Source organism: Tasmannia lanceolata, unplaced genomic scaffold, assembly GCF_043159265.1.
Source record: "Tasmannia lanceolata isolate RefF3 unplaced genomic scaffold, GAP_Taslan_0.1 ptg000003l, whole genome shotgun sequence".
Taxonomy (NCBI): domain Eukaryota; kingdom Viridiplantae; phylum Streptophyta; class Magnoliopsida; order Canellales; family Winteraceae; genus Tasmannia; species Tasmannia lanceolata.
The window spans coordinates 58,282,719-58,304,183 of record NW_027518680.1 but is presented as its reverse complement, the minus strand read 5'-3'; the positions used below and the strand labels follow the sequence as shown (position 1 = coordinate 58,304,183).

The window sequence follows — 21,465 nt, the reverse complement described above, 5'->3', positions numbered from 1 at the left end:
ATTTTTGGGGCACAGCCTATTTAGGTTGTGACCCGTCTAATGGACAGTTTGGATCATCCTATGGTGCGGGCCATACCGTACTTTTAATAAAGTGAGGAGTGCCTTCATCAAAATACAGTAGTGCTGATAACATTTCCCTATAAAAACTCATTTCACTCTACTATAAGGGCTTACACCATATAAAAAAATCATTTCACGTTACTTTCATTTTCCATCTCTTTTCCGAGGCCTGGGTCATGGAAGAAGACGATGAGAATCCTCCACTTGCCGTGGAAATTGAAGAACCTAATCCGTTGGAATCCTCCGAAATCTCAACTCGCCGAAGAAATATCGACGAAGATTCCGTCGGCGTTACCGTTATCACCGGATATCTCGGTGCCGGAAAATCGACGGTAATTTCATCTACCAAACTCGGTGAAATTTCTTACTTTAGATTTATTCTTCTTTTCATTTTTTCTAACTTGTTTGAATTGATTGAAGTAAATGGTGAAATGGAAATTAGAGTTGTGTGAATGAGAATTTACAGTGAAATTTTTGTTAAGAGATGGTTAAAGATACTGTTTGTTAGGATTATAAATAAATTAGTTATTTGAGGATATTATAAGGAAGGTAAGATAAGAGTTATTATTTTAGGACTGTGTGATAAAGATTGTGGGCAAGTTTTCATTGGCTTATTGTTACAGTCCTTGAGTCGGGGCCCGCCTAGGTATGGGAATGAGTGGGACCCAGCCTGGTATGGGACCGGTTTAAAGGGCCTTGCCTAACGCGTTCTATCAGCTCTCAGCTCTGGAGCTTTTGGCATATCGGTAAGCAACCTAACATTTGGTATCAGAGCAGCCACCACGTCCCGTGTTCAAGTCACGGAAGGGGTGACCTGTGGAAAGGGAAAGGGCTACCTAGAACTTGCCTAACGCATTCCATCAGCTCTTAAGCTTTCGGCGTATCGGTAAGGTACCTAAGATTGATTAGTCCTAAGATTTATTAGTTGTCATAATTTACAACACACGAACTAATAAATCTTAGGACTAATCATCTATAATCTAAAACAAACATGAGATAATCAAATAACAATGCATTCATCATTTTAAAAAATAGTTCTCTTCCATCTCTAATAGAAAGATTAATATGATACAATGAATATAATATTGAAATAAGAGTTTGTTTAGGGTTTTAGGTTTAGTGGAGGGGATATACCAGCAAATATTAGTTAAAGAAGAGCTAAAAGAAACGTTTATAATAAAAGAAGAGTTAATAATAAATGATATAAGCACAATATTCAATAATTAAATAGAATGTCACTTGACACGGTACAAAAACCTGTCGACATGCCCACATGAAGTCTGGCACTTCTAGAGGTACATTTAAAAGTGTCAAAAGGAGTGTCGACACGTGAGGGCACGGGTGTCTGTCGGACACGACACGACACATGTGTCAACAATATATTGAAAGTGCCGGCGAAATCATAGTTGATTTGTCTTTTTCTTTTTGGTGTCTATTTCAATTTAAGAAAGTTTGTTTAGAATTTAGGTTTTATAGAAGTTTATCTCGAATTCTCATTCCCTCCATTTTGCTTTTTTTCCCCCACAGTCTTCACATCATTAAGTTTAGGTCTACACATTTGTAATGGGCATTTTCCTTTGTTTCATTTTTGCTTGTGCTTCCCACATGTCCTCTTGGTTATTTATGTATGTAGGACCCAATTAAGGCTAGGGACCAAGAAGTGTTGAACACTTGGAGAAGTAAGGGAAACTAAAGAAGAACTCTATCGAGCTAGTTGTAGACTAGAGATAACCATCTAAATGCTCTGGATTAACCAGAGGAGTAAGCCAGTGGAGCAAGAAGAATTTCGTGGTTGAGGGAACTGATTGATCCAGTCTAGAATGACTAAGATAAGGGCAAAATGAAATGGCCAGCAAGTTTAACTATTAAACTTGAAAAATGATCAGATAGTCTAGCCCAATTCTAATCAATCCAGTGATTTGAGTTGCACTGCAACACATGTAAACAAGAGCCTTTGGTTCTTAAAGTTTTTTCTTATTAAACGTTTACGTTCCGTTGGGTTTTGTATGTCTCATTCTATAAAAAAAATGGAATGAAGAAGTCTACCTTCAATCAGTTATTAGCTTTAAAAAGGATTATGGTGCAAAGCTAGGGTTCGCAAGATTAATTCTCTGAACTTTGGAGCATAAAATGATTTCTTTTAAGTAGCAACATGCATACCCAAAATGAAATAGGCAGCACATAATAATAATAATAATAATAATAGCAGCTAAGGTTATCATAAAGATTCAGAGCCTTTAAAATCTATAGTCAATAGAACCTAAAACTAAGCCATCGAAGTGAGTTCTAAACACTAAGTTCTAACCAAGGAAATAAACTAGCTAATCCAAAAAGAAAAAGAAAAAGAAACAGATCTCAAACAAAGTCCGTCATATAAATCAGACCTACAAAAAAATACTGAACTATCGCCAAACGGTAACTATTAGGGTGATGTGGTAGGGGTGGATGATATGCTCAGGGTATGGTGTTAACTGTTAAGGGTGACAAGGGTAGGGTTGATTAGGGAAGATAAGGGTGTAAGACTGATGGGAACAATTGTAACAAATGCTGTAAAATGAAATGTTTCTTGTATTTTTTCTCAATGCAAAAGCCGCGAATAAGATATTGAAAAGATTGGTTAGTAAGGGTCTATTTGGCAACACAGTAAAATATTCTCTTATGTATTTTTTTTCGTGGCACACATTATAGAATATATTGTGTGAAAAATATCACATTAGCAAATTTATAAATATAATATATTACATGAAAATATAGGATAGACAACTTTATTATGCTTGTTTTCTACAAGAAATATCTCCTGAAGATGAATTTGTTTATGCGGTATTTTTTCATGCAATATATTATATTTTGTGTGTATGTGATAAAATAAGTTTGCACGAAAAAATATTGTACTCTGTATCCAAAAGGGCACTAAATGATCAAATTCTTCATAAGTAAATATTCTGAAGTCAATGCAAAGTAAACCCTAAAGCTATTGGTTTGGAACCTTCTGTTCCGCTTAGTATCTTTGTAGTTTAGAAAGCATTTCTTTTAACTTGAATTCAAACGTTATGAGCATATTTACATCAAGTTGGATATTGAAATTTCAGTTGGTTAATTTCATCTTGAATGCTCAACATGGGAAGAAAATTGCGGTGATCTTGAATGAGTTTGGTGAGGAAATTGGAGTCGAGAGGGCTATGATTAATGAGGGAGAGGGTGGTGCGCTTGTTGAAGAATGGGTAGAGCTAGCGAATGGGTGCATTTGTTGCACGGTTAAGCATAGTCTGGTTCAAGCTCTCGAACAACTCATACAGAGAAAGGAGAGGTCATATTTCTTATTTATCTTGTATTAATCGAAGGTGTTTAAAATTTGCTCGTCTAATTGCATTTGGAGCAATTGATTCTTCTTGTCTTTACTTTTCTAAACTTATAGTTTTGGGATGTGGCACCATGAGAACTAGAATAAAATAGTTGTATAATTAAGAAAGCCCCTGATTTCTTAAAAAATTAACAAAATATTGATGTTCTTTTGTATAGATTTTGTAAATATACAACTTCTGTTTTACTGCTAGCTTTTGGAGAAGCTTTGTAAGAAATTATCCAAAAGAAGAGACACATGCTACAGGGGATTATTATGTCAGTTCTTTTAAGAAGGCAGATCATTTTTAAATTTCAAAAAAAGAAAAGAAAAGAAAAGAAGGCAGGTCATTTTTGCACTTTCCACACAACATTTTCAGTGCAATTTAATGGAAAGAAAGGAGTATTTCTGTTATTTTCTTATACTAAAGGTCTTGCATATGCAACTTGTCAGATATCGTATAAGACACATGTATCCAATTCCTATTTATCTGGGCATTATTTTTATATTTGTGATTTTGTCGACTTAAACTTTATATATTAAAGACTATTAAAAAAAAGATCCTTTATTTATTAAATATATCTTTTGAAATTGGCATATGACTGTTCGGAGATGTCAAATGTCGAGTTTTTTACGCTCCTTGTATGAGACCTCATGTTTATCTCTGACACCGAGGCGGGTCTCCCAGTCTAAGTTAAATAATCAATGTTAATACTTAGAGCAATGCTAAACTCAGGGCGCCCTTGAAAAAATGGGCTGAAAGGGCACCCCCATTGGGTGGATGTCACCATTGTGTATTTATGATAGCTGCAAGTCAAAGAGTATTAAAGGCACTTTGGTGACTTGTACCCAATGAGGGCGCCCTTTCACCCCATTTTTGCAAGGGCGCCCTTGAGTTAAGCATACCTCTAATACTTAATACCTTCGATAAACATCTATTGGTTTTGGTGTGCCACAGACTGGATCATATATTGTTGGAGACCACAGGATTGGCCAATCCTGCTCCTCTTGCTTCTGTTCTTTGGTTGGATGATCAACTGGAATCAGCAGTCAAACTCGATTCTATTATTACTGTGAGTTTCCTTTATCATGTTTAAACTATATACGATTGCTTTTGTGCTTGGGATGATATCTTTATCTCTTCCATGTCCAATCCCTTTACTTTTCTGTAATAATCTGGTTATACGATGGTGTGTTTGTTATTTGCCAACCAAGAAGTAAAGTTATATTTAATTTCTCTTATGAGCTCTTCAACGAGTGTTGGCATTTTCTAGGTTTTGATGTAAGTGGTTGTTTGTACTTGGATTGTGTAGAAGTTAGGGTGCTAATGGGTAAGTAATCAAGTTACTGATGGTTGGTGAGAAGGGGGGTCGCGTTAGTGTAGTACTTCTTGGCGACCCGTGCTTTTGTGATTCATTCCTCAGTGAGCCTTTTGTTTCTCATTTCCTAACGACTAGTGACTTGATGCACATGGAGTGTTCATCCTTCACACTGTGGATGTCAAAATATCAATGTGTCGTAACCCAATAACTCCATAAAGGTTGTGGCTTCTATATAGTGGATTTTATTTTATTTTGGTTGGAGCAGAGTGTTGTGGTTTGCTCGGTTAAACTCTTCAGTTTTGTAGGTTTCAGATGATTCACATGTGTTACTCATTCAATCTAAGTTGTAAATTTCATTTCGTTTCGGCCGAAACGGGCCGAAATTGTGGTTTCAGTCTGGAAACCGTTTCGGTCGTTTCGGCCGAAATTGTTTGAAAAAGCAGAAATTTAAAATAAAAATAAAAATACGGGAATGCCGTTATAGCTGCTGGGACTGTTTTTGAACCATTCTAACGTCATTTTATGACTGTTTATGACCGTTTTATAGCCGTTGAAGGGTATTTTCCGTCTTTTCGCATCCACAAGCATTCACACCACTATATATACCCCATTAACCATTGTTTTTCCGCGCTCTTCTCTTTCTCTCTTATCTTACAAACTTCATTTACACACTTTCCCACCAACTAAGATCTACTCTAATCTTTTTTTAAGCTCTTCAAGCTTCTCTTATTTTCTAACAATTTTTGATTTTTTTTTTTAAATTCCCTCCGGAAAGCAGAACGAAAAGTTTCGACCGAAACGCGGATGGAAATGGCCGAAACACTGAAGCGCCGAAGCATTCCGTTCCGGTCGCCAAAACGAAATGACGAATGAAATGGATTTTACAACTTAGCATTCAATACATATAGGCCCTGTTCGCCGCTTCCTGGTCGGAGAGGAGAGGGGAAGAGAGAGGGAGAGGGTTTCTAGATTTCTTGGAAGGGAAGTTAGAGGGCAGAGAGGACAAGGGCGACCTCCGGTGGAGAGGAGAAAAGGAGTCTCTAAGGACGGTCTAGCTTTCTATGATTATTGGCCACCTTGAGAGAGTTGTGGTCTCTTAGTAGTTGTAGTATTGAGGCAGTTTCCTTGTAGCTGTATATGCTGTATCTCTTCTCTGTTGTGTTGTTCTGACCTTCTTGGCCACGGGCCTCCCTCTTTTCTTTATTGATAAATCTCCTTGCCATTAAAAAAACTGAATTATCAGACAAGCGCAATAGTGCATGCCACAAGGTGTTTGATGTTGTTAAACCATTATGGACGATTGTTTTTGTTTATGTGATGGTATTTTAGTGTTGGTATTTTAGTGTATTTGTATTTATTGTAAATTTACCTGAAGTTTCATCTTAAAAGTCTATCATTTGCAAATGTTTCCATACCTTTCCATAATTTTACAGGATTACCACAGAAATTTCCATCTGAAATTGACATGTTTCCACTTCCATCACGACTGAAATGCAAAGTAAAACCGAAACCTGAAATTTTGACCATGAAAGTACTCCCTCCTAGGAACCTTCTAGAAAGAACAACACTTGATTTGGTGCTTGGACTGTGAAGAAAAATCAAGAACAAATCTAGGGTTTTTTTACTAAAAAATTGCCAACTCTTCTCTTTCCGAATTAACCATTGACTTCCGCAACTCACTCGGTTTTTGGCACGATTAAGTCAATCAAGAACTCCTTTGGCTTGCCTGCATGAAGAAAAACTCACTGCTTCAATCGTAGACTCTCCTGAGTGAACCCCATTTTACTGTGGATGAGTTCTTGTCTAGGTACAAGTTTTTAAATACTGCTTTCATGATAGTATAGAATGAATTAAAGTTTTAAGTTGGATTTATTAAACCCTTTTTAAAACTACGAAAATAAAATTTAGAAAAAATAGAACCCTAAAGACAACCTTGCTCTCCACAACCATAAGATTTTGAATGCAACTGAGTCGTATGATTTGATTGAAGCTATGGTTCTAGAATTGAACCATACGACACAATCAAAAGCCGTATAACTGTTGTATATATATAATACTATTTAGTCATACAATTCAAATCATAATGCCTATGTGTTTAGGATTTGAATAATAAATCATTGTACTGAATAGTATAGCTCCCAATTGATGGATATGCATGAGATCAAGGGAGGAGTTCAATTGATTGAAACTCTCAACACTTTTAGTGTCACTACAAGGATCACCATCAGCCTTCTACCTCGCCCTTATTAATGCAGTACAAGCAAGATCAAATCAAGTGCAGCTCCACTTTGGTTGAACCTACTAATATAGCATCTAGAGTCTCCCTCCCTTCTTCCCTCTCCCTCCTGCAAGGTCTAGTTCAAGATCTTTTCTCTTGTAGCTCTCTGAGCGCTTTCTCCCTTGGCTCACAAGATTGAGTCACAATGTCCTTTCGCTCGTGAAGGCCTAAAATGGCCCATCCCAGGGTGCATAGACAAGAGAATCCTAATACTGTCTAGTAATAGACTTACACACCATTTTCTGTATTTCTTCCTTGGCTGTGCATAGAATGTCTTCTGTGTGGTTGTTTCTATGTTATTTTATGTAGGGCTCTCTATTCTTTTCCTCACTTTCCATTTTTATCTCCTCACTCACACCTAGTGCTGTCAAGTAATAGACTTACACACCATTTTCTGTATTTCCTCGATGGCTGTGCATAGAATGTCTTCTGTGTGGTTGTTTCTATGTTATTTTATGCAGAGCGCTCTATTCTTTTCCTCACTTTCCATTTTTATCTCCTCACTCACACTTTTGTTCACACTTGATCACTTATTAACGCTAAAGCTATAAGACTTTCTTTGTTCACCCCATGGAGATTCGTGATAATAAGTCAGGAATGAAAACTGTTCAGTCTTTATACTTTGTTCACCGGATGGATATTCTTGATAAAAACTCTGAGATGCAAACTTTTCAATCTTCATTGTTAATTAATTATATTTTATGACCATTCTTTAGTTACGGACAACAGCTTATGTCACACGATTGTATTGAAGACCTTTTGCATGTCCTTCCTTCTGGCCTTTTCTAAAGTAGGTTAAAGTCAATAATCTTCTCCGTTTCTCCAAGCAAGTGATTTATTTGAAATATGAACTTTCTACGTTTGCATCGGGGGTATAAATATATCTAGCGTATCCAAGGATTGAAATTTCTGTGGCAATTTCGGTTTCGGTTTTAAATTTTGGTCCCGTCCGAAATCTGAAATTTCGGTATTTCGGCCGAAATTTAAAACCATGGGCGTATCATGGTTCTGCAGTTTGTTACTCCATAGTGTCACTAGATCATTTCTTTTTTCTTATTTCAATGGATTACTAATGGTTCTGCCCTCCAAATAGGTCGTGGATGCCAAAAACCTCCGGCTGCAGCTTGATAAGCATCTTGATTTACCTTCATTTCCTGAAGCATTTCTTCAAATTGCATTTGCGGTAATTCTCGTGCACTTGCTCCAGTGATAGGTGTTACGGAAGCATCAATAAATTATTGAAGTGCTCGTTCTTCTCTTTTAAATGCTTTGGCCAGTTCATTTATTATTACGAGTCTTGGTCTCCACATCTTGATGAAATATGTTCCTCTTGACTGTAATTCTATATACTTAGTTACACGATTACTATAAACTCTTACAGTTTTGGTTTTTCTTTGTAGGATGTTATAATTCTTAACAAGGTTGACTTGGTTTCTCCAGAGGATTCCGTACATATGACCTCAGATGTTCTGGATGATTTGGAGAAGGAAATTCATAACATTAACTCCCTTGCTAATATCATTCGTTCTGTCCGATGCCAAGTTGACTTATGTAAGATATTGGACTGCCGGGCTTATGATGCTAGGGTAAGTGAAAGATCTTTTAAGAAATCACCACCAAGCAAGGTTTTAAATGTCGGTTTCGGTGTTGGTTTAGGCTTGAATTTAATCATGTAAAATTTTGGAAATCAATTTCGGTATTTTACAAGATTTCGGTGGAAATCTCAGCTGAAATTTTGGTAATTTCAGCAATTTCAGTGGAAATTTCGGATTCATGTACTTTTCATGTCGGCGGATTTCGGCCGAATTTTCAAACCATGCCACCAAGTAATTTTTTCAGATGATTCCTTTTTCTTAACAGCATGAAGCTCACCTGGAGGCATTATTGAAAGAAAGCCAGCCTGTACCTGCCAGGAATCGTCACGACAGTAGTTTGCGAACATTGTGCATTTGTGAGCAGCAGGAAGTTGATCTTGATAAGGTAAATTTGTTTTTATTGAAAGTGATTGTACATACTATGCTAATCTTATATTCGAAAACTAGGTGCTACTATCCAATGGTTGCTTTTCACTGCTTTGGAAATAGAAGGTTTTTCAGTTCTTCTCCAATCTGTATGTTTGGTTTATGAGACTTAATAGCTTTAAACCTAAGTTTCTTATTTTTCCATTCAAAAAAACAAAAAAAAACTGTGTGTTAAGAGACATTGTTTTGGTGAATGTTGATGAACTGATGGCAAGAAGCAAGTATTCCATTTGCATTGTTGTCCATAACTAAGTGATTTTGATTTGCATTTCCCAGGCTAATTCAGTCTCCTATTCACAGTTGTGTACCTGCAATGATCGAAATTGATACTACCTGCTGACACTGCCCCACCAAAAATTGACTCTTACTGTGTCTTATGCAACTCATTTCTGGGGCCATAACTAGGCTAAGAGCAAGGTTTTATATTTCGGTTTTGGTTTCGGTCGGCATAGAAATGGAAACATTTCGCTTTCTGTTCAAATCTTGTAAAATCACAGAAACGTATGGAAACATATGCGTGCATCCATAGGGATTAGTCCCGCCCTAAAATGGGGTGGGGATACCGTTATGTCATAAAAAAACCATATGCAAATGATGAAATTTTAAAATGAAACCGTGGGAAATGATAGAATAAGCGCAAATACATACTTAAAAATCATCACATAAGCAAGAAAGCCATCCATAATGGCTTAATCACATGACATCAAACACCTTGTGGCATGCGTTGTCTCACATGTATGGAACAATAAAGTCAATAAAAAAGTACAATGTAATGAAGTATAAGTACAATAACTAGTATCCCCTCCAAGGATCCCAACTCTATGTCAATACGATGCATATAGCTTTGTACGATGTAAATCATAACACCTTTCCATTTTTTGTTGTTCCAACCATTTTGGTCGAATTTCGGGATTTTCGGTTGGAAATAATGACATGGAATGAAATCATTTAGATTTCGTTTCGGTGGAGATGGAAACGGAAACATTTCAGTCATTTCGGGGAAATTTAAAACCATGGCTAATAGATGAGCCAAAAGTATTCGGCATTGTGCAAAACTGTCTAGAATCTCCCAAAGAGTAGCCTAAACTCTTTCACTAATTGACTCGTACAATTATAAAAATCCATCACCCAAATTCCACTTTTTCTGTTTTGATCCAAAATAGTGCAATACTGTCCAGAATCTCCCAAGGATTAGCCTAAACTCTTTCACTAATTGACTCGCACAATTGTAAAAATTCAACATCCAAATTCCACTTTTTGGTTTTGATCTAAACTTTCCTTAAAGAGTCCATGGTTGTTTCTGTTTGGTGTCATAAAGGGTGGAATGAGCACACAAATGCATGGGATGTCTCCAATGAACATGGAATGAGCACACAAATGCATGGGATGTCTCCAATGAACATGGAATGAGCACACAAATGCATGGGATGTCTCCCTTGTTCATTGGACATAGGATTGATGCTGATATCCTTAAGTGAAGGCTTTTATTCTCTGTTTTAAGCATCGGGAATGGTGTTTACGGTTTTATGTTGCTCATGGTTGAGATAGCTTGACTTTGGTAGGACCAACAAGAGTCCGTGTGCGACTTGCAGAGGGGTGGTAGGTTCTGCTGCTTTTCTTCTTTGCACATAAAGGCTTGGATCATATTTTCGGAGTAGGTTGTACTTGTTGAAAACATCAATAAAAGGTTCACCCTCATTCTAAAAATAGTAATATTCTACTATTCTTGATACCTCGGGTAGGGGATAACACATGACTGCATTATTCTTTTCAGTGTATTTATCACATGTGTGGAGCTGTACCTGTGCAGATACCTTTGTTTGTTATATTGAAGCTAATTAGGAATTTTTTACTGTAGTTAAAGTGATCTTTTCAAAATATATATCACGATCTCAACTCAACTCAACAAAGCCTTTGTCCCAAACTAGTTGGGGTCGGCTAAATGAATCCTTTAGAAAAAATTCATGAAGAAGGTAACAGGAATCTACCCAGCTCTAATCCTGGTTCTAGTTGGGTTCTTCTAAGTGGATCATTTTCTTCCATTCTATCCTATCCAAAGTCATGTTCTCTGTTATGTTCCTAGCTATCAAGATATCATGATATCTTCGATAAAAAAAAATTGACTAGTCTATTGGTTCTCATATCTGAAATTGATACTGAAGTTCATATAGAAAAATTCTCCAGTGTATAATATCTGTTCCCTAATAGAGAACTGGGAATTTCTCATATCTGATAATTCATACTGAAGTTTCCAAAAAATTTTAAGTATTTATCTCAAAAAAGAAAATTATGACTATTTACTGCAAAAAGTAAAAGTAAAAATAGATAAAGTTGGAGTGAAGAAGCTCCTAAGAGAGGCAAACTCAAATCTGCCTTTTATTTATCCTCAAAATTTAACTTAGGAAACCCAACATGCTTGCTAATCTTTCAGGTCCACTTCTGCAGTCTTTATACTTCCCATGTGTTCTGTTTCAATGTGGTCTTGATTTTGAAATGTTCTCATCCAGGCATTTCTTTCCTGAGACTAGTTTTCTTACATGTTAGCTCCAAAATTTCAACCTACAACTTATGCACATTGTTTGGGATATGCCATCATTGGAATGCATATATTATGAAAGCATCCAAGTTTGGGAGCTATGGACTCAACTTGCATTCATTTAACTAGAAACTCTTTTTCCAAGGATATCAGTATTATGAAAGCATCAAAGTTTGGTACCTATGGACTTAACTTCCATTCATTTAATTTCACTAGAAACTCCTTTTCCAAGGACATTTGCAGATGATGGCTAATGTTGGGATGAACATCCATCTCCCTTCACGTTCATTTATTTGTCAGAATGCATGTTTTCGTTCCCTTTTGGTCAATTTTCTCCTCTTTAATAAAGCTTGACTGCTTTCTCTGTAGATCAGTTTCTTTCTTCCCTTGAATATTGAGATATTTATGTGTATTCGATTAATCTTAGTTCCTTTTCTCCAGGTTCGTTTATGGCTCGAGGAGATTCTCTGGGAAAAGAAATATAATATGGATGTCTATCGCTGCAAAGGGATTTTAAATGTCCATAAGTCCAACCAACTTCATACTATACAGGTAGTTTTCCATTAATAATACCATTTAATTGTTCTAAACGAGGAGACTTGCAAAGATGCTTGTTTTGTCAGCTGCAGTTTAGGGTTTGAATCTTCATGGTCAAGTGGCATTTTGCTTTTCAGTTCTTAGTTCTTACCAGAAGAAAGTGACAAAAGCCAAAAAGCAGGTTCATGAGAGCAAGGTTTTAAATTGTTTTAAATTTCGACCGAAACATTACTGTTAGAAGTGTGTATGTGCCTAAGGCCAAGATGGTCTTTGTACTACGTTATCTTTTTATATAAATACATATGTGAGGGGGAGCTATCTCCAACTCACTTTTTTCTTTTCATTTCTTCTCTTCTAACAAATACGTTTCGGCCGAAATATTTCGGTTTCGGCCAAGGCCAAAATGAAATTTACATGAAATCGTTTTTTACAAGAGTTCGCCGATATTTCGTCGAAATTCCAAGATTCTGCCAAAATTTCGGTTGAAATTTCTTTTTTACCCTTTTTTACAAAAATTCTACTGAAATTTTATAAATATCCACTGAAATTTACGAAATTTCCACCGAAATTTTAGTCATTTTGGTGGAAATTTAAAAAAAAAAGACGAAATTATTATCATAGTTTTACATGATTTTGGCTGAAATTTCCACCGAAACCGAATTATTTCGGTATACTTCGGTCACGGTGGTGGCCGAAACCGACACCAAAGCTGAAATTTAAACCGTTGCCTGAGAGCCCCGTGGAGAGTATTCTGGGCCTCATGGAATTATGAGGCTTATCAAGGGCTTGGGAGAGTGTGATGCCCACATCTTTATAAAGCGTAAACATCATTCTCCATCTGTAGTGAATTTATCAGTACCTATTGCTCTTCCTATTATCCCCAAATCACTGTCATTATGCTTCTTAGTTTTTGGGCATCATTCACCCTAACATGTCATTAAATGTGCCCTCTTCTTCATTAAATGCTTCCCTTAATTTGTTGAAGTGCATCAATTTCTTAAGTTTGTGCGTGTCGCCAGCTACTTGTTTATACTTATACAGATAAGTTAGTCTGTGACTCTTAATCCAAAAAAATAAAAATAAAATAGTCTGTGACTGTTGTGCAAGTATAGCCTTATGTGATTAAATAACGTGGGTTTTAGAAACATTAACATCTCCACTCTTCTGCAGGCTGTGAGGGAGATATATGAGATTGTTCCAGCTCGCAAATGGCAGCAGGAAGAAAATCAAATGAACAAGATTGTCTTCATAGGAAATGCTCTAGACTTGGATAATCACAATCTTTCAAATTATCTTCATTAACTTTTTATGCATTACTTTGGAAGATTATGAGAGATTGTTTTTCCAATGGTTTGCAGGTCGAAATCTGGATGAGAACATGCTCAGGGATTCCTTCAGAGATTGCACTTTGCAAAATTGTTCTGCATCTTTGTGTTACCATTAAGGTATATAAATTTGTGTCAGTCACTAGAGCTTTAATCATGGAAAAAAGATGCATTACTTTTTAAATTAGAAATGACAGAGGGATGGTACCTTTAATTGATGTCACATCATTTTTTTGACTTTGTAATAATGCATCTTCTTCCTCATTTTAAATTTTGCCGGTATGACCCGAGATTTTGCCAGGTCAACCTTAGATTTTGACAGTTAGACCCAAAAAATATTTGTTCGACCTGAGATTTTGACATTTCGACGCAGATTTTGCTAGTTTGACCTGATATTTTAGCGGTTCGACCCCATCTTTAAAATTTTCCTCCTGTAATTCACTGTTTTTAGTAGAATTTTGTCTTTTTTACAACAAATAATTGTTTTTTGTTACAAGTACTTAGCTGTTTCTTGGGGAAAAGTCGGGTTGTCGGGTCGAGTCGACTCGACCCGAATTTTAACTTAGAAACAGCTTGGTACTTGTAAAAAAAAAAAACAATTACTTACTGTAAAAAAACAAAATAACCGAGCAGGGAGAGTATTTCGAGATAACAATGAGCGAATGATTCAATCATTCTCTGGAGTGAAATTGCGACGAAGCTGAAGTAAAAGCTCTTCTTTGGGGTTTGAGATGGTATGCGAGATCAATTCCCGGCCCTCTAATCATTGAAGGGGACTCCTCTAATACCTTGGCATTGGCATGTAACAAGGCTCCGGGTCCTTGTAAACTAGCAGGAGTTCTATGGGATATACGAGATCTTTGCATGACAATGCGCCCGGAAGGCCGGAAGTCAGCCACATGAAACGGTCAGCCAATGCTCACGCAGGTGTAAGATGGAGCGGAGTTGGAGATTTTGTCATTTTCAGTTCCCCAGATTTGTCATCAAGGTCATCATTATTATCTATTTTAATAATTAGTTTTTATAAAGGCATTGTATTTATGTAACTAACTAGAATTCTTAATATATTACCTATTATAACCATATTATCATGTAAAAGACCCATTTCAAAAAAAATCATGTAAAAGAAATAAAATTAGAATTGATTAAATTATATCAATGAATCCACGAATTGCTAGCGTCCATCGCAGAAAAAAGGCATTTCGTGGTCTGTTGCATCTGACAGCTGCCACAGAGGCTCACTATTCAGCAGATTTTGTCTTCATTCATAAGGTGGCTGCTGTCAGATGTAACAGACCATCCGTGAAATGCCTTCTGCGATGGACGCTAGAAAATCCCCTCTTTTGATGTGGTTAGCCAAATCCGACACTTGTATCCGTACTCACGCAACATAGATGGATAGGCATGTTGCTTAAGATAGAGGCACACTCATAGTTCTCAACCATTTCGTGGCATCAAGCGTGGCTGAACAATCTCAATCACAACAGGCCTACGGATTAGTGTTTGGGATTGTTTGGATTATAGACCTTTTCATATATTGTGATTGTACTGTTAGTGAATGAGTTTTGGCATCTTCTATTTTGTTCTTCTATTTTTGTTTGTTATGAGTGACATATTCTATTTTTTCGTCTCTTTTTTTTTGTCTAAAGGGATTCCTTGTCCTGTCATTTTCATCTTCATTCCAGTGCATGATTGTCTCTTTTTCTTTTCTTTTTTGGATGGTATGATTTTCTCTTCTTTAATAAGCTTAAGATTGACTATCCTGCTTAGATAAGCTTATCCTGAAATTATCTCATCCATGGCTCACCATTTTGTTATGATAATATTTTACCCAAGAACAATGGTTCACCATTTTCCTTCCTGGGTGTGTGAACTAAGCTCCACCTGATTAAAGCAATTGTAAATCCCTTTTGGATTGAACTTTCCACATCATCTTTCCCTTTGGAAACTGGTTGTAGGGGTTGGTTTTAAAACCAGTTACTGGTGAAGAATCTTGCCTAAGGTGTAGCTATTAGGACTCCTATAGCCAAAGAATTCCTTCTCATCTCCAATCAGTATTCCAAAATTTAAGATATTCTAAAACCACATAGGCAGCAACAATTGAAACCTTGCACAACAGTCTCAGGCAATACACTAAAGGGCAGCAGGTATTAGGAGTCGATTCAAAGTTTCACTATTTATGTCTTGTGTCATATATAAAAGAAATCCTCAGTTTCAAAAATATAGGGAATTTTGCTTATACTAGGAATCCCACAATTGAAATTTCCCTTTTAATCAAACATGGAATTCTTAGCTCCTTAAAAGTTGTTCAAAAACAATAGTTGTCATGACCTTCAATGATTTAAACAACATCAGAGTCGCCCGTCACTTAATTTCTTTCGACTTCTCATCAGATGTAAACTACATGCATTTAATACCTTGCTAGAAGGTAAGCTCATTTAAACATAGGTGAAATTTCATGAGCATTCAACATGCACTCTTCTAGTTTGATCGTTCAAAGCTCCATTCAGTACAAACACTCTTGTTTCTGTGCTCAAATTCACCAAACACCAAAACATTGGGTCTGATTCCTCAAAATTTCAGTAAATTCCCTTGTTACAAGAACCAGGGTTAGCAAATGCATTGGAATTCATTCAAAAAACAGCAAGAATTGTTGGTTACCACAATTCCAAGATGTCTGGTTTAACATTGATGATAATGTTGTAAGATATGAAACTCAAAAGCTAAGAAACATAGTCTGCATCTTCAGATCTAGCAGTTCTCTTGGTGAAACTCGAAAGGTACGATACATAGCCAATTAAAATGGCAATATCTGCCTGGAGATGTCTCGTTCTTGAAGGAAATTTACAAGAATGCTATGATTTGGCCGACACTTCGAATTTATTGCCGACACGACACGACACCCATGTCCACACGTGTCGACACTCCTTTAGACACTTTTAAGTGTATTGCTAGAAGTGTCGGTAACTTAATATGTATGTATGTGTACGAGTGTGCCACTATTTCTAGATTTTTAAGGGATTCCATGTCAGATATCGTGTATCCATGTCGTGTCCGACACACGAATCTGTGTCCGCAAATCATGATCATATGTAGTTTCTATTTTAGCCGTGTCCCCGTTTCTAAATTTTGGGAGTTTGCCGTGTCCAACACTCCGTGTCCGTGTCGACACACGACACTCGTGTCCGTGTTCACAAATCATAGCAAGAATGTCAACATCCAGAATCTCTAGTTGCATGCACACCAACACAAGAATTTAAATGAAAACATACTAGATCAGATTCAAATGAAATGCAAATGCTAATGACTTTCCTGAATGAAACAAGGATTAGTCTAAATGTGCATATTTAAATATACTCATTGATGTATGATGCACAATTAAAGGGGAAATGTGGCTACTCTTTAAAGTAAACTTCTCCAAGCCTTGGATCACCAAGGCTGGCCCACCATGCATGCTAATGAGAAGAAACGATGAGGAACCCCTGCATCAACAACCCATCATCTTCATTTACTTAATCCACTCAACAAAATCATTGAAATTCCTTGAAGAAGCTCCTCCTTCGCTCACACTCTTTTTCGCCATTTCCTTAAGCTCTGAAGCTCTGGTTCTTATCCCACCATCACTCAGCAATTCCTCCAACTTTTTCTTGATCTCCTCCTTTGAGATGATCCCATCACTATCTTGGTTCAACCCAAGTCCAACTTTCCAAACATCAGAAATGTAACTCCGGTTAAGGAATTGATCGGCGAAGTAAGGCCAACAGAGTAAGGGGACTCCATTGGTTAACCCCTCCATAGTCGAATTCCAACCGCAATGGGTTACGAAGCATGCAAGGGAAGTGTGAGCCAACACCTTCTGCTGAGGGGACCAACCTACCATCCGCCCTCGATTGGCTACTCTTTCAAGAAAGCCGTCTGGGTATGCATCAGTGGGCCCGTTGGGCCCACCGGTGAGGTCCGGCCGGACAACCCATAAGAACGGGCGGCCGGAAAGTTCGAGCCCAAGTGCTAGCTCATGGAATTGTCTATGATCAAACACTGTGAAGCTCCCAAAGGCAACATAAATGACTGAGTGGGGAGGATGTTTATCAAGCCAACTCAGGCTAGTCGAGTCCTCCGGCCAGAAGTTTCCGACGGGCTGACCGTGCCTGTTTCCAGCGAGTAATGGCCCAATGGGCAGCATTTTTGGGACCAAGTCGAACGCTGATGGCTCAAGCTCATAGAAGGAGTTGCAAAGAAGCCATTCGACGCCTTTCATGGCTTCGTTGGTCTGGATCATGCATTGAAAGATGGTTTGAGATGTGTCCAAGTCTCCGATACAGTGCCATACAAATTGCGCCGTGTTCATCTCCGGCATGGTCGGAGAGAGCTTGATTATTTCATATTTTGTAGGAACTCCTGCAAATCAGACCCAGTTTAGTGTAGTCCAAAGTAGCGTAAATTCACGGACACCAAAACCATGACGACTTATTATAAACATCTAGGCTCCATTTCTTTCGACATAAAATGGGCGTATAATAAATTTTACTCCATTTTTTTCTGAAAAATGGGTGCAAAATTTTTTTTATGCCTATTTTTCACTTAAAAGTAGGTGTAAACTTTGTTTTATGCCCATTTTATGTCAAAAGAAACAGAGCCTTTTAAAAGTAAAATGGGTGTGAAACATATGTTTTTTCACTTAAAAAATGAATAACAGTTGTTTTACGCCCATTTTATTTTATGTCGAAAGAAACAAAGTCTAAATGATTCTAAAAGCCTTGAATTTGTGGAAGAGAAGGCTGGGTCAGAACCACATGCTGCTTGCTCTTTGGTTTACTGGAGTTGATGCGGTTGCTCTTTGGCCTGAACCATATGTGCATGACAGTTCTGCACTATGAAGGTTGAATTCAGCTTTAAATCTTGGAAACCACTAGTGAAACCCCATCCATTTTATAGTCAGCAGTGGAAATTAAAATATCTTTTTCCTCTGCTAATCACCTATCTGGAAAATTTGATTATCCTAGCTTCTAGGATTGGTGTTAGTCGAGAGGTTGATTCAATTTGTATTATAGCCAAGTTTCTGCCTAATGTGACACAGTGGTTGCCCTCCATATTACCAATATTGGAAAGCTAGAGTTTTCAAGCTTTTAGACCTTATTGGACTTACCATTGAAGAGTCCTTAGAAGGCTTTGTGTTGGGCTTGGAATTGGGACTTCAAATTCCCTTGATACAGTTCAAGTTCAGAGAAAATTTCTACATGTGGTTTAATTTGCACATTTAATTGTTGTTTGATATGAACTGCCTTTGGTCAGCTTCTTAAGGAATTCTGTCTGCCCAAAAATCATCCATTATTACTCAAGTGCCTCTTTGCATTTAAATGTATCTGGAACTGGTCTTCATCAAAAGTCATTGGATGAGCTCACCGAGATGGCACCCAAGTACTATGACGATATTGCTTTACCAAAACTGGTATTGGACTCTGTCTCCCTTTAACTTTCTCCAATGACAAGTTGGTGTGGAGAAAAGGGACTGAACTGTGTTCAAAATGCGCAATCTTTTTCGCTTTCTGAGGTTTCAGCATATGCCTTGATTGTGGCTTGAAGAAAGGAAGAGTTGTGGGGTGGTGTTCAGGCTTGTAACCTTTAGGAGCATGCTGAATTGTCTATAGCTAATAATGTGAAAGGGATGACAGTCTAACGAGTGCAGATTCTGAACCAGAGTGTCGTATCATCTGAAGTTCTGAACCAGAATTTAGCAGATGCTTGGAGATATAGAAACTAAGGTTTTGTAAGCAGAATTCACTACTAAGCTGAAATTTCAGCAAGATAAGCTGAATTCTGGCTCTACTATGGCTTTCAAGCTTTCATAAATGGTATTTCCAATGTCAAAACTCCACTTAGATGCAACGGTTCATGGAGGTCAAGAGGGTTGTGCGGATTGTTCAATTCCTTATATTGAAGGTCCGAGCTTGAGGACAAGCTCTCTTCAAGAAGGGGGAGTTTGATGTAGGAGCATCCTCTTGACACACATAGACTCTTACATGGATCTTAGCGGAGGTGCCGTAGGTGAGGACGAATTATAGTAGTTTGTTTCAATCCTAGTCATAAACAGAAACAAGGGTAATCTTTCTAAAAAGGGGCTTTCTAAAGTAAAGGACTCGATGTACAAATAAAGGATCTGTTTTCACATGAAATGGTTATAGGAATTTCATGTTTCATTACGGTCTGCTTATATAAGGCATCTTTCCTTCTCAGTTCTTTTAGTTTTTGGAATTAAATTTTTTGTATGGGTTCTCCTTGGTGAAAGGAATCTAATCCTTGCTCTAGTTGGTTCTTCTACGTGGAATTTGTTGAGTTGAGAGTTGAGTTGAGAGTAGGGGTTTTCCTTGGAGAGAAATTTGAGATATACTTGGCTCTTCTCTTTATCTTTCATCTTTTCTCCTTAGATTATGAAATTTGAAGATTAGTGTCCTAATCTTAATTCAGTATCTTTCATTACTCAATTTCTTGTTGAATTTAAGAATGTCATCACTTAGCTCCAGGATTGATCGAGCCTATGCGTCCTCTAGCTCGTGGCGTAGATCTAATCATCCGGCGATCTCATGCTTGATCGAGCTCATGCGTCCCCTTGCTTGTGGCGTAGATCAAGATCTATCATTTTCTAAAAAGAAATCCAAAAAAGAGGAAGAATTTTCAGATCTATCCGGTCTCCAAGATCGTCGAAGAACGCTTCCGGATCCAACTGCGTTACCTATTTCGCGCTCTTTTTTATCACAATTTATATTTTATTTACATTTTGAGTAGTGTATTATTGTAGACTTTTTCTATAAAACTTCAAAGCATTTAAATATTTAAAAATCTTCTCCTTATTTTTCTAAATACTTTTGAAAACTACTTCGAAAGTGTATTGAATAACAACTCTATTCAAAATAGACTTATTTTTTCTTATTTTTCTTAGAACACTTCACATCATCTCCTCACTCATGCCCTCTCAACTCTCACCGTCTCCCACTCTCCCTGCCCCTTCAACACTTGGTAAGCTAATATTCCATCTGCAGCATAAACATTGGTTATTATTTTAGATTTTAGAATTTTATGACATGTATTGAAATTTTGGATGAATCTAACAACTTTTTTTATCAACTTTTATTAGTACGATGATGTCGTTTTAATTGCTAATGGGAGACATCAAAATACGAGAATTGGAAACACTTTTGAAAAATTGTTAAAGAGGGTTGATAAACCCCATTTCGTCCCTCTCTAACAATTTTTCAAAAGTGTGTCCCCTGTTGGCAATTCTTGTATTTTGGTGTCCCCCATTGGCAATTTTTCCTTGACTTTGTTTCTTTAGGCCAAAATTGGGCGTTACAATAGGCGTAAAATTTGTTTTACGCCCATTTTACGTCCAAAAAATAAATAAAAATGGAGCCTTTGCCTTTCTTGTTTTTTTTATAACTTTTTCTCTATTTTTTTAGCTAGACATTTTAAACCCGTCATTTTGGCTTAGCAGTTTTTTGTCATCATACATTTTGCTAATTATCACTACAAATTAGTTGGAAAATAGGCGGTCTTACCCTTATCATCAATTGTTCCGGCCTCGATTAACATCGGTAAATGACTTTTCAATGCATTGAGCGCAGCCGCTGCCGGCCAAAAAGCCGCTTTCCGAATTCCCATCTTATCGGCAATGTCAAACGCCCACCCCATGTTCTCTTCCGCAATTATACATGTAATTTTATCATCATCAGATTCATTAATCTTTCCGATCAGCTCCGCTAAATTACCCGGCATGACACTAAACATAGCGCGGCTTAGCTTGCCTAAATCGTTCCGATCTTCCTCCATCGGCAACCCATCGGAGATCGAGACTAGACGAACAAATTCACAATCGGTGGGACTATCTCTCAATGCCGCCATCACCCTGGCGTGATGGAAATCCGAATTCACGAATGTTATTTTGAATCCGCGATCGGCTAACTGGTGGGAGAATGACATGAGGGGAATGACATGGCCTTGAGCAGGGAATGGTAGGACTAACACGTGTGGCTTGCCCATGGCGAGCAATTA

The 21,465-nt window shown here is 37.4% G+C and overlaps 1 protein-coding gene and 1 pseudogene across 2 annotated transcripts; one reads left to right on the top strand and one right to left on the bottom strand.

The window, feature by feature from the left end:
• Positions 1-172: 172 nt before the first annotated feature.
• On the top strand, positions 173-20,346 carry LOC143856824 (Cobalamin biosynthesis CobW-like protein). Of its 2 annotated transcripts, none has more exons than XM_077367123.1 (10): positions 173-392; positions 3,150-3,367; positions 4,359-4,473; positions 8,094-8,183; positions 8,401-8,586; positions 8,861-8,980; positions 11,999-12,109; positions 13,265-13,347; positions 13,454-13,539; positions 19,941-20,346. In XM_077367123.1, exons 1-9 carry the CDS (start codon positions 237-239, stop codon positions 13,536-13,538), a joined length of 1,164 nt encoding a protein of 387 aa, XP_077223238.1. In that variant the 5' UTR covers positions 173-236; the 3' UTR covers position 13,539; positions 19,941-20,346. The 2 variants fall into 2 exon arrangements, with proteins under 2 accessions (XP_077223238.1, XP_077223230.1); XM_077367115.1 differs by having other exon boundaries at positions 19,935-20,346.
• Positions 16,830-21,315, bottom strand: LOC143869969 (UDP-glycosyltransferase 83A1 pseudogene; annotated as a pseudogene).
• Between the last annotated feature and the right edge of the window lie 150 nt (positions 21,316-21,465).